The following is a 12085-nucleotide window of genomic DNA, read 5'->3' as shown; positions in this document are numbered from 1 at the left end:
TTTTAACCATCCGACTGTAAATCTTCATATCTTTTACAGTTTTAATAGCCGAATTGGTCACAATTCGGCTATTAAAACTTTCTTTTCTTTTCTATTTTTTATTACTCCGTAGGGAGGTCTTAACATTTATATACAAAGACTGACATCTTTAGCTTGCAGTTTCACGCTGAGCTCCGAGAAATATTGAGATAGATTGAGAATCAAATCAAGCTAAGTGCAGTGAATTATACCTGACTGGAATGTAAATCCACATCTGCAGCTGAACACCAGTTGGTTCACTCTGTCCTCCACTCCACTGCCATACATGCTTTAAATGTGTGTGTGTGTACGTGTATGTGTTTGTGTGTTTGAATTCAGCTTTTAGAGCCAAGCTGTCATCTCTTCATGAAGGTGTGGGTGTGTTTTAGGCCAAATGTTAGGGTAAGTGATAGTAGGTGTGTTTAATGTAACTGTGTAGTGTATGTAACCACTCTGTGTGTGTGTGTATGTGTGTGTGTGTGTGTGTGTGTGTGTGTGTGTGTGTGTGTGTGTGTGTGTGTGTGTGTTTTGCATATCATTATGCCTCTTTTAAATCCTTAATCTGCATAAGTGATTTTAAGCTTTTGGATTTTTTTATGTATTGTTTGTGTGAAGACAACTAAATGATATGACTACACAGAAATAAAAGCAAACAGGTCATTAACAGCACATTAACTGGTATAAACCCAAACGTTTGATCCAGTAGCATTCTTCTGGTTTTGTGTTGCATTCTTATGGATTTTTTTATTTATATACAAAAACGTATATATATATATATATATATATATATATATATATATATATATATATATATATATATATATATATATATATATATATATATATATATATATATATATATATATATATATATATATATGTATGTATATGTATATATATATATATATATATATGTGTGTATATATATATATATATATATATATATATATATATATATATGTACACACACTCCACTTTAAGTATCATATTTCAACAAGTTTAATCAGTTCCCTGCCTTGTGATTCTCAAGTGTGTTTACCCCTCTAAAGAATGTAGAGTGTAAATGACTTATGTGACCAGCCTTATCTCCTAAAAATTACACTTTTACAGCTAAACTGGAAATGCAAATACTGTATCATTTTGTGGGAATGAAAGTGCAAATGGATAATGTTTTTGTTAACATAATGACATGTTATGTTAACATTGACCATAAATGTAAAGTCGCACATATGTTTAGTATAAACATAACATTTAAAAAAGTACCCGGACAAGGTATTTTTTGTCCACCAAAATATCCAATATTGCATTAAAACTAAAAAGTAGTTTTTCATGGCTACAATTTTCATAGTAGTGTTAACATGGTAGTGAAAGATTGTAGTCTGGCTTAGTCTATGTCTATAGTATGACAGTCCTGCCTTTTATACCACGCCCACTGCCCGCCTCAAAGATTTCCTTGCAGCTCTTCATTACTAATTTTAAACACAGTCATCATTCTCCGCCAGGAGACAAGGTCGGTATGACAAGTGTGAAGTCATTTCATTGACACGTTAAGTAAAATGGTGCTTAACAAATTCTTTTAAACCAGGCACATGTGCTAAGAATGTTTGTAGGGATGGTTCTTGCATGAGGCCCAGTCTGTTTTATTTCTGTTTTTCCAAATGAAGTATGTGAAATAGAAAAGAGAAAGTAAACATAGATTAAAAATCTAACATTTCCATTAAAGCCTTACTATCCTTGTGTTTGGTTTGCAGGCGAAAGTACAAGAAGACATCCCAGAGGTAAGACTTGCTGCTGGAACTTTGGACCTCCTCCTTTTTCTCCTTATCCCTCCTTCCTGTCCATCTGCATCTCCTCTGCCTTCTCCTCATTTCTCAGTATTCTCCATTTGCTTCTCCCACTCATCTGTATCATTGGACCAAACAGATATTCTCCTGCCTCTTTGTTTTTCTCCTTGTTGCTTAGGAGCCCTTTGTAACTCTCCAACTAAATTGAAATTTGAATAAAAGTTGTTATTGTTGCATTGATTATTATCATTATTATTCGCTGCCCTTCCTCCACGCCACAGAACACGGTAGTGAACACACCTTGTCACACATGTATGCCATTACAAATAGCCTTCTTTTTGCTATCTCTTTCTCCCTCATGTTGATTCAAGTGTCAGCTCATTGTCATTACCAGATAACTGGCACCCTAATAGATAGAAATTACAGTGACACGGTTGTTTGGAAGCCATAGACAACTGACAGAACTTGTAAGCTTGACAAATAGCTTGAGTGCTTATCTTCTTCAATATGAAACTTTTATTTGGTTATGACCTGCTCTGGGGAAATCATGCTCCCTATTAATAGGGACTTAAGTGAACTTATTTACAAGGGTTAAAGCAGTGATTAATTAATGACATTGAATGAGTGGGCAATTTAGATATGAGCGTCATTCGCTAAAGTTGATTCTGTGTTGATCTGCTATCACCTACCCTTTGATAATTTTGTCTGACGTAAAGTACATACTTAAAATTTTTGAAAACTCAAGACACTCTTAAACCATACAGAATATGTAAATATATAGTTTCATTCTTTTAAAAAAGTATTTTTTACAATGCCCGGTAACACCCGGCCATGGTAAGAGCTGCCTCTTCACAGCTAGAAGGTTGCAGGTTTACGTCCCTGCTGTGTAGGCCTTTCTGCGTGGAGTATGGATCTCCCCATGCTTGCATGGGTTTCCCCCAGGTACACTGGTTCCCTCCCACAGACCAAAACATGCATGTTAGGTTAATTGGACTCTAATTGTCCATGGGTGTCAATGTGAGTCTGACTGGTTGTCTGTATGTATGTGTCTTTCTATGTTGGCCCTAAGATAGACTGGAGACCTCTCCAGGATGTACCCTGCCTCTCAGCCTATGACAATACTGCAATACTGAATGATAGAGAATACTGTATGCAGGTTTTGCTGCAACATGTGTTGTCTTCCAGATTACTTTTCTTTGAAAGGCCTTGTTTATTTCAGTAACACAATGCAGCACCACATTCTGCATGTATTACAACTCAGATGATATTGTTTTGTTTTATAAAACAAAACAATATCATTGTCAACAACAGTTGTCAGTTTCAACATTTGATATGTTATTGATTCTATTTACAATCAAAAAAAGTTTTCCAAATCATTACATTCTTAATTCATTATTACTCTTTGGGTTTTCCAGTGAGGTTTTACTAGCAGCAGCACAATGGTGTATGTGGGGCTGACTCAAAATAAACAACCGTGTCCATGTGCATCATGATAAAAGAACGTGTCACATGTCATAACAGTGTGGTTCATTCAAGTTTTTGAACGTCTGCAGCACAGGGGAATGATATATATTAGACTAAAGCTAGTCAGGGCAGCATGGTAGTGGAGTGGTTAGTGCTGTCACGTCACAGCTAGAAGGTCCCGAGTCCAAATCTGTAGGAGTTTGCATGTTCTCCCTCTGCGTGTGTGGGTTCCCTCCCACAGTCCAAAGACATTTGTGTTAGGTTAATTGATGACTCTAAATTACCCAAAGGTGTAATTGTGAATGTGAATGATTGTCTCTTTGTGTTGGCCCTGACATAAGCCCCTTTCAGACATGCACAGGAATTCAGACATTTTCCAGACTTTCTCTGGGGTGGATGTATGTGTGAACACAAAGACCGAAGTGTGTTGACCTGACATTACCCGGTCTTTACCCAGCCAGCTCCCTAGTGCAAAGTCCGGATTATCTCCACCCAAGCTCATTTGCGAATAGAGGAGGGGATACTCTGGAGGATTCACCATGACTGAGTGGGTGTGTTGATGACGTCCTTTTCCTGCAACTGCTGTGAAATCGGGCAAATACAAAAACAACCGAAGCCGAAGAACTCATTCATTTATATGAACACAACAACATCGATCTGGAAGGACAACAACATTCTTGAACTTGGAAAACCTGGAAATCGTCAAACAAATACAAAGAACAGCACGAGATTTTGTGGTATACGACCAGATTACAAAGAGAAACGCTGTCACTTCCTCAGCTTTGTTTTTGCATCATGCCCCGCCCCCTGCTCGAAGTGCACAAGCACCACCCTTTGCAGAACTACCCGGAGTATTTCTTTACAAGTGAGAAAGCATCTTACACAGACTATCTCCCGATGTTGGTTACATGTCTAAAAGGGAAAGTCCAGTCAATGTCGGCATTCTCTAGAGTTCATGTATAAAATGGGCTACTCGTGATTTGTCCAGGGTGTATCCCACCTCTCGGCCACTGACAGCTGGGATAGGCTCCAGGTCTGCCGCGACTCAAATAAGCCATTAAGATATTCGATGGATGGATGGAAAGCTAGTGACACAATACTTAGTAGGATTAATTAATTCTTGCTTTTAGTCTGTCCATGCACCTTATGGTTCAAGGGTAACAATGATGGTGTTTACATATTTTTTTTGTTTTGCCTTATTTAATGTTTCTTTCAAACCTAATTGATATTTTCAAAAAACAAAAAGTACATTAAAGGCACACTAAAAACACACATTTAGTTATACCATAGACTACTTCTCTTTGCAACTCATAAATCAGCAGCTGGCCTTGCTAAAACCTAAATATTCATTGTCAGAAATTGTGTTAACTTATTAAATACAAAATAGGCTTAAAAAACATAAATATGTTGCTGAAGTGCTGCTCTAGTTCTGTTTCATGGCATTTTCCTATGAACTGCGGGACTCCCGCACAGCTAGAGTAATTGAACGAATGCTACTTATTGGCACAGTGTGTGGTCGTTTGGAGTGGTATAGCTGCTGGAGGCTCTCTCTCTCTCTCTGCCGCTGTATTCCTCGCTCTCTCGCTCTCTCCACTGGGCGGGTGAGTTCCTGTGTGGAGGAGCCTGGTGATTGACAGCTCCGTGTGTGTCTGTATAATTACGGCCGGGCTAATTGGCAGAGAGGAACACTGGGACATTGTCATTACTGACACACCAGGATAACCCCTCACACATGCAGATGGAGGGGAGATAGCCCTCTTCACAAAAGGGGGATGGAGGGATGTGTTTGCTGGAAAGGGAATGAACATTGTAGAGAAAGTGTTTGTGTGTTCTATGTGGGTTTGATGGTGGTTGTAGGGAAACAGTTTGTTACTATTTTGGTTATTGTTTTTTGATCACATGGTCACCATTGTGTTGTCCGCTTTCAACAATTGACAGTTTTAGACCTTCCCCCGTTAGCTACTGTTGCTATGCCTGTCAAGTTTCCCCACAAAGCACATATGTAGTTTACAGGGATAACAGTGGTACCCTTTGAAATACTTAACTATTGTTGAAACCATTGGTCTCTGATTTGGTCTGAAGTTTTCTTTGAAGGTCTACTGTACATGCAAATGCAATGCAAATGACCTACACTTAATACTGCACCTGAATGCATACTGTGTAAACACATAGTGCCAAAGCTGCTGCTAAAACACTTCTAATATTAGTCCTGTGCATTGTCCACTAATGAATTAAGTTGACTGGATGTGCTGAAACTTGTGGTTTATATTGGAGCAGTTAATGACACTGTTTTTCCATTCCTTAGTTTTTTGTTCCTTGTTTTTGATTATAAAGAGTGTAAAAAAAAAAGTCTTTCAAATATTGCTATTACCACAGTCTTATGCACACCACTTTACCATATGGACACGTTCAGAGCGTGACAGACCTGCTGTTCCTAGTTACAGTTGCTAAGCTGTGATTGGACTGTCACTGCTCAGGGGATTGGTTTAGCACACGGTCAATACAAAATATGTTTCTTCTTTGATAAATCTCTGCTTAATCTTGTGCTTCTGAATGTACCGGAGAGCAATTCAAGTCTGCCCACTTGCCAATAAAGATAAAAAGAGCCCTTTCTCTTATCTTTACAACAAAGGCATTGATCACTCGTGCAGCACCACTCACAAAGATTATTCACCAACAAAGCAATAAGTAGATGGCTTGTGCTTCTCTTTGGATTCCCTCACAGGCGCCTGAACGATGCACTGAATGAAACAGGCTTTTACTTAAGCCTGTAAATATGCTACAGTGGTCACTTCATGTAGTACAGCTTTTAAAAGCTTTTAAGTGTTTGCCATCTGATCCAGGCTAGCCTCCAGTCTTAAATGGCTTAATGTAGTCTGCCCAGTTGCCAACTCTGTTGAGAGCATTTGTGTGTCTGTGTGTTTATGTATGTGTGAGTTTTTCTCTCTTCGCTCTCCCAGGACTGTTGTGTTTCCCCACACTGCAGCCTTGGAAGCTCTGCAGGGCTACAGTACAGGGGCAGTAATGACTCAAGCTGCTCAGGCATTTACAGCATTTTCTGCACCAATGTGCTCTAGACATCAGACACTGAGTTTGTGTTAGTAAATATGTGTCTGTACAAGAAACATTCAGATGTTGCAACAATGTCAGTTTAGCTATTTTTATGCTCAGGTGATTTTTTTTTTTTTTAATAGAAGTTTTTTATTTTACAGTTTCTATTCTCTAAACTATAAGTGCAAAAATGATAAGGGATTAGTTTGAAGATACACTGTAAAGGTAGCTCTGGTCAATTTAGCGTGGCATTAATGTATTTATAAAAAATCTTCCAGGCATTGGCTGCCTTCAAGAACAGCCCATTAGATGCTATTACCCAAGTCTCGTCTATGTTCTCTATGGTTTGGGTCTGTTTGTCACTCACCACAGCTACTGGGCAATTTATGGAGATGATTCATTTGGGACAACAATGCAGTGCTGTTATTGCTTTTGCATTTGGAATAGCTGACTGCTGGAGCAAATACAATCACACCTCATAAAACAAACAAATAATTGTCTCTCAAGCAATAAGGAGCAAAAATTAGAGTGAAAATAATGATGAAAATGTATATTATATAATGGACTAAAAATAGAGATGATGATGCACTCTGTTAATCAATTAAAAGAAAAGGAAGCACAGATGTTACCTTAGGGTCAAGTGGGGTAACAGAATCTTAATCATCTGAGCATTACTTTGTATCTTGCATAATGGGACTAATTAATAAAGTGCAGTGCAAAAAATATTTTTTATGCAATCTCTTTGTCATGTTTTGAGCTATAAACCTAACCAAAACAAAAATTTGGAAGCAAACACTGGTATAGCAAACATCACAGCATAGTACATCTTCATATAATGTTTAAAGAAAATCTTACAAATTGCACATAAGGAAAAATTATGGTACTAATACATAGAAAACTTTCATTATTTCATCTTGCCGTGGATATAGAGTAAATTAGCCAGGCTGAGTATCAAGAATAACTCGGTTATTAGAACTGTTTGATATCAAACAGAAGTGTCTGTTCCTCATTTACATCAGTGGGGATCTAGAAAGACAGAAAATTCAGCTATTAGTGACTCATTGTTTTTTCTGTAATTTTTCTATTTATGATGGATTGTAGATGGTTTTGAGATGCTTGGCTCCCTTTGTGTACCAATTTTCTTTCACATATTTTGTGCTAAACTGGCAAATGTTCAATTATTATAAAATCACTACACTTGTCATTGTGGAGACAATGTTATTATTTAGCTTGCTTGATATTTATTTCTTCTATCAGTCTTTAGTCTTCATCCTCTCTTTACCCCTGTCCTCCTACCTGGTGATTAAAAGGGTAATTACCCAGCTCAAACAAATCTCCAAGCTTGGGCTAATTACATTCTCCTCAACCAATATTTTCCTTTTTCCTTTTCCTTCTCCTCTGCTCTACATCATGGGCTCCTTTCTTTTCTAAGGTATCCGCCTCAATTAGCACAATTCATACCATGTTGTTTCAGCACAGGTGCTGAGACGCCTTTCAGTTTGTGAATCAATACACACATACAATACATCAAATATGCACATTCTCTGACCTACAAAAGCTGCACCTCTGCAATGTGTGCGAGGATTCTTTATTCATTGTCTCACTACCTGCATTTACCCCGGTCTCAGGTATTTGATAAAGCTGGTGAAATACCTGTGAGTAATTTCATCATTTTTGCTTGTTTGTTCAACCCTACAGCTAATTGAAAAGTACATAGCCCCACTAATGGAGGTGTGTTTGTATCAGAAGGTCATTGTATTGGGGAACTCAGTATAATGACCTTCTGACACATTATTGGGGTTGGATTTTATCTGCTGCCCATCTACATTCCACATATCTTGTCAACTTGTAGATCTTCCACCAACATCACTTCATGGATGCCCTCATTCCTTCCCCATTTAGAGTTGCCTAACTGTATGGTTAGTGATGTGTGCACCACTTTCTCCCAGCATTATGGCTTGCAGAGCCTTGACTACCTTCTACTCCTCTGCAATTGACGTAGTAACTGGTGTAGTAACTTTTAACCGATTGCTACCTTTTCTCCCCTCCACGGTCTCTGTATATGGTACTGTTTATGCTAAAGTAGAAGGGATTGTCCATGTAGGCCAAACAGAACTCTTCAAAAGCTTTTCTTTGCTTATCTTAGAGTGACATCACAATGAGATTACTTTATGTACAAGCACTGCATTTTCATTCAGCAAAGAGCTTCTGTGCTGATTGTTTTCTCCCTCTGTTCCTACCTCAGAGAGACACTGAGTTAAGTGTATTGCAACTCTGATTTTTGATTACAAACCCTAGATGAAAGGCTTTTATACTGAGTTGAGGCTAAGGCGGAGATAACAACATGAACACATGCTTTCCTTTCTTGCTGTATGCAGCAGTTAATATTTTTGATTTATGTTACAGATGGTCTCATTAACCTGTTGTTTTCATCCACCCTAGTGACTGCTAGCTGCTTGTCTATACCATACAGCTTACTGCAGGTATTTGGAGAGAGAGAGCAGTGCATAACATTTGAGTGTGTGTATTTTGTGTGTTTTCATTGAAAGACAAAATATATGAACACACTGTGTTGGAATCCAAAAAAAGAGGCTGTGTATTTTGTACGCTGAATGTGTGTGTGCCCAGCAGCTCTTTTTGTGTGTGTGTGTGTGTGTGTGTTTATTTCCATTCAGCTATCTATCACCTCACCTCATTCATCTCCTGCTAGCCCATTTCAGCTCTAGTGGGAGTTGCAGACCCCACATATAGTGTATTAAAATACTTCTTGTGGCCTACAGCCTCTGTTATAACCAATGTGATAGACCATGTCTGCAAAATGGGCTTTTTTGCCAAAGCCAAAAAGGATAAAATCAGGAGGTATGCATGAGATTAATCTAGGCATATGTACTGACTTTTCGAGTACTGCAAATGTATGTGGAAAACATGAGTATAAGCTCTGAGTGACATTGACCAGAACATGGAAGAAATTGGATAAAAGTCTGGTACAAAGCCTCAGCTAAACAAATGTGTTAAAAGGCTAAAAACATAACTGAATGTGCAGCATCTTTCTCAAACATAAACATTGTTATGTAACACATCATAGAAAATAGTTGGTGTTATTATGAATTTAGACATGACTTCTAGTCTGGAATTATTTAGGGGGACATTTAGTCCAGTGGCTAGAGAGCAGAAAAGTCCATCTGATCCAAGATAGCCAGAAGCATCCAGTACTTTGTCCCTGTCTAGCTGGGAAACAGTAAGTGTGGGGAGCAGTGTAACAAAACTGAATCAACAATTCTCTGACATACTGCCAACACAATTAAACATTGTGAGGTCAAAACCCGTGCTTACTGTGGGGCTAATGTATGAGTTTGATTTTTTATCATACATTGTCTTGACGCTTTTATTGTGGCCGCTCCACATTATCCACCAGCAAAAATGACTAGGTTTGAGAGGAGATCTAACTTGTCTGTTGTCAGATTTTGGCATCTCCTACATGTATATTAAAACAGCAAATAAAAGCAACAAGTGAACTTACTTTTGACTCATGCTTTCAGGCACTATTGGATAGTAGCCAAGTGGATAATGGCTTGATTAGTTAACTGCTATATAAACAGTGGACAGTGAAGCGTTTGGCTTTATAAAGTGTTTGTCACTTGGTAGAAAGCTCTTTTGTCAGATATGAGAAGACTAATAAACACTTCAGCTGTGTGGGCCTCTTTGTGTTTTCAACATACCTGCTTTTGTGTGGTTCTGTGTGATGATACATTAATTTTTTTGCAATAATGTGTGATCATCTGAATAATTAGTGTGTTTTCTTTGATATTGAGCTGAGAGGAATGCTGGGAATCACAGCAGTGACGCAGTCAGGACTCTGTTTTCAGTCACATTTTTTTTAAGTCTTTTAGACAAGCTGGACTAAACATCCTTTTAGATAATGAAGTAAGAACAGTAGTTCACTGTTGCACAGTTTACATTCATGGGACCTTCAAACTGTGGATGGCTCACTGTTAACTGAATTAGATACACATACTGTACACTTTCTCAATTACCTAATAGATATGCATGTTACATAGTATCTCTGATGCTTAGTCTCAGACAGTTTTCATGCTTCTCTTGATCTATTAAAGAAAGAAAGCAAGATGGTACTAAAATGATTAGATCTTGCCAAGCTGAAACCTGATAGTTTTTAATGAATAATACAGTAATACTAAAATACAACATGCTGTATGAATAATACATTTTTAGGTAATGACCATTTTAAATGGATGATTGCTTTGCAACCTTTGGGTCATTCCATTAATACAAAAGCAGAACCAATTTAATTAAACCAACTACAGTACAGGCACATACAGTAGTACACAGTTTTAGAATAGTAGGAAAGCTCAGCTTTAGCTGACATTGAACTGGAGGGGTTTAAATTGTTGTATTCTATGTTCTACATGTGTAGTCCACTGTGCACTCCTACAGATACAAAATGATATGGATCTAATTGGAAAAGCAATTAGAGGAGTTGTACACACAACACTGTGCTGACCTCATTTTACTGTACTCATACTATATTACTTGTCTTGCAGGCAGATAATTAAAACTTTTAATGTTAAAATAATGTGAATCTTTTTATCTTCCTCAGGAATATTTTAGATGCAACTAAAAGGTGTCTTTCTGAGGATGTAAATGGCATTTGCGTGAATGTGTGTGTGTGTGTGTGTGTGTAGAAGGTGAGTGGGTTTACACTAGTACATACTTCATTAGCAGTGCCTCTCATCTAACTGGTTGTGTCTAACAAGACTTCCTTTCCCACTGCAACAATCTGAGATTAATAAGTGGCCTTCAGCGTAGCGTCAAAGACATGATGATGTGGAGGAGTCTAACCTCTCATCCTGAAGCTGCTGTGTGTTCCTGCTGAGCATAATTAATCATAATTGAGCGCTAATTTTGGTAACCCTGGTGCTTGATAAAGTCTTTTAAAGTTTCATCCACATGGTTTGTAGAATTTCCTATTTTGTTTGTTATGGTAAAAAAAAACTTTTCTTCCACTCTTCTACTTAGCTGTTATTCATTGGGAATGTGACAGCATCATCTTATCAAGTAGCAATAGAGCAAATAAAGCTGATGGACTTATGATGAAAACATGCAACTGTTTTAGCTTCTAAAGACTGAAGTTTGGCAACTTTCTTCCGGATGAGATCAACACATATCTGAATGGTATTAATAGTAAGACAGATGTTACAGATTAATGCAATAAGGTTGTTGTGAATAAAAGCCCTAACAGATGTCCAGTTTATTAAGAAAACAAGAGGCCCAAACCAGAATAAACCTGAACAAAATCAGAACATGTAAATCATGCCATATTGCCTTCAAATTTGATTATCTGGTGAATATTAATTTGTGTAAGGGTTTCCATCATTCTATATTTTAGCAACACTAGTATAGTGGCAGGTAGGTACCAGAACTTGCAACGATTTTAGTGGCAATTAGTCATTTGATTACATTTTGGTAAAGTTACTACAGAGCTGGTACTATTCAAACACCTTGCTGTAGATATACATAGCATCTTATTGACTTAAACAAGCATGTCCAAAAGGCACCAACAAAACAGCAAAGAGTATTTACTGAAATATCATTGACCATTCAAAAATGTTAGACACTGGTCCGTTGAGAAAAAAGGGAACCCCAAACCCCAACTGTGTCCATAAATGCCAGAAGATAAGTCCGTGGTTAGTGTGCCTGCTCCTCTTAATATTGTTATTTACCTCCAATAATGATTTTCTAAATCACCCAGA

The 12085-nt window shown here is 37.7% G+C and overlaps 1 protein-coding gene across 4 annotated transcripts in view; it reads left to right on the top strand.

Annotated features, from left to right (window-relative positions):
- Window positions 1-12085, top strand: part of pde1cb (phosphodiesterase 1C, calmodulin-dependent b) — an 89845-nt gene that overhangs the window by 32744 nt on the left and 45016 nt on the right. The window contains exon 2 of one of the 4 annotated variants that reach the window (XM_067474159.1): window positions 1770-1796. The exons of the other annotated variants lie outside the window; for them this stretch is intronic. Coding sequence (XP_067330260.1) covers window positions 1770-1796 — 27 coding nt within the window. The remainder of the gene's footprint in view (window positions 1-1769; window positions 1797-12085) is intronic. 4 annotated transcript variants of the gene reach the window in all.

The sequence above is a fragment of the Channa argus genome, chromosome 14, assembly GCF_033026475.1.
Source record: "Channa argus isolate prfri chromosome 14, Channa argus male v1.0, whole genome shotgun sequence".
NCBI lineage: Eukaryota > Metazoa > Chordata > Actinopteri > Anabantiformes > Channidae > Channa > Channa argus.
This window is presented reverse-complemented; position numbering and strand designations above follow the sequence as displayed.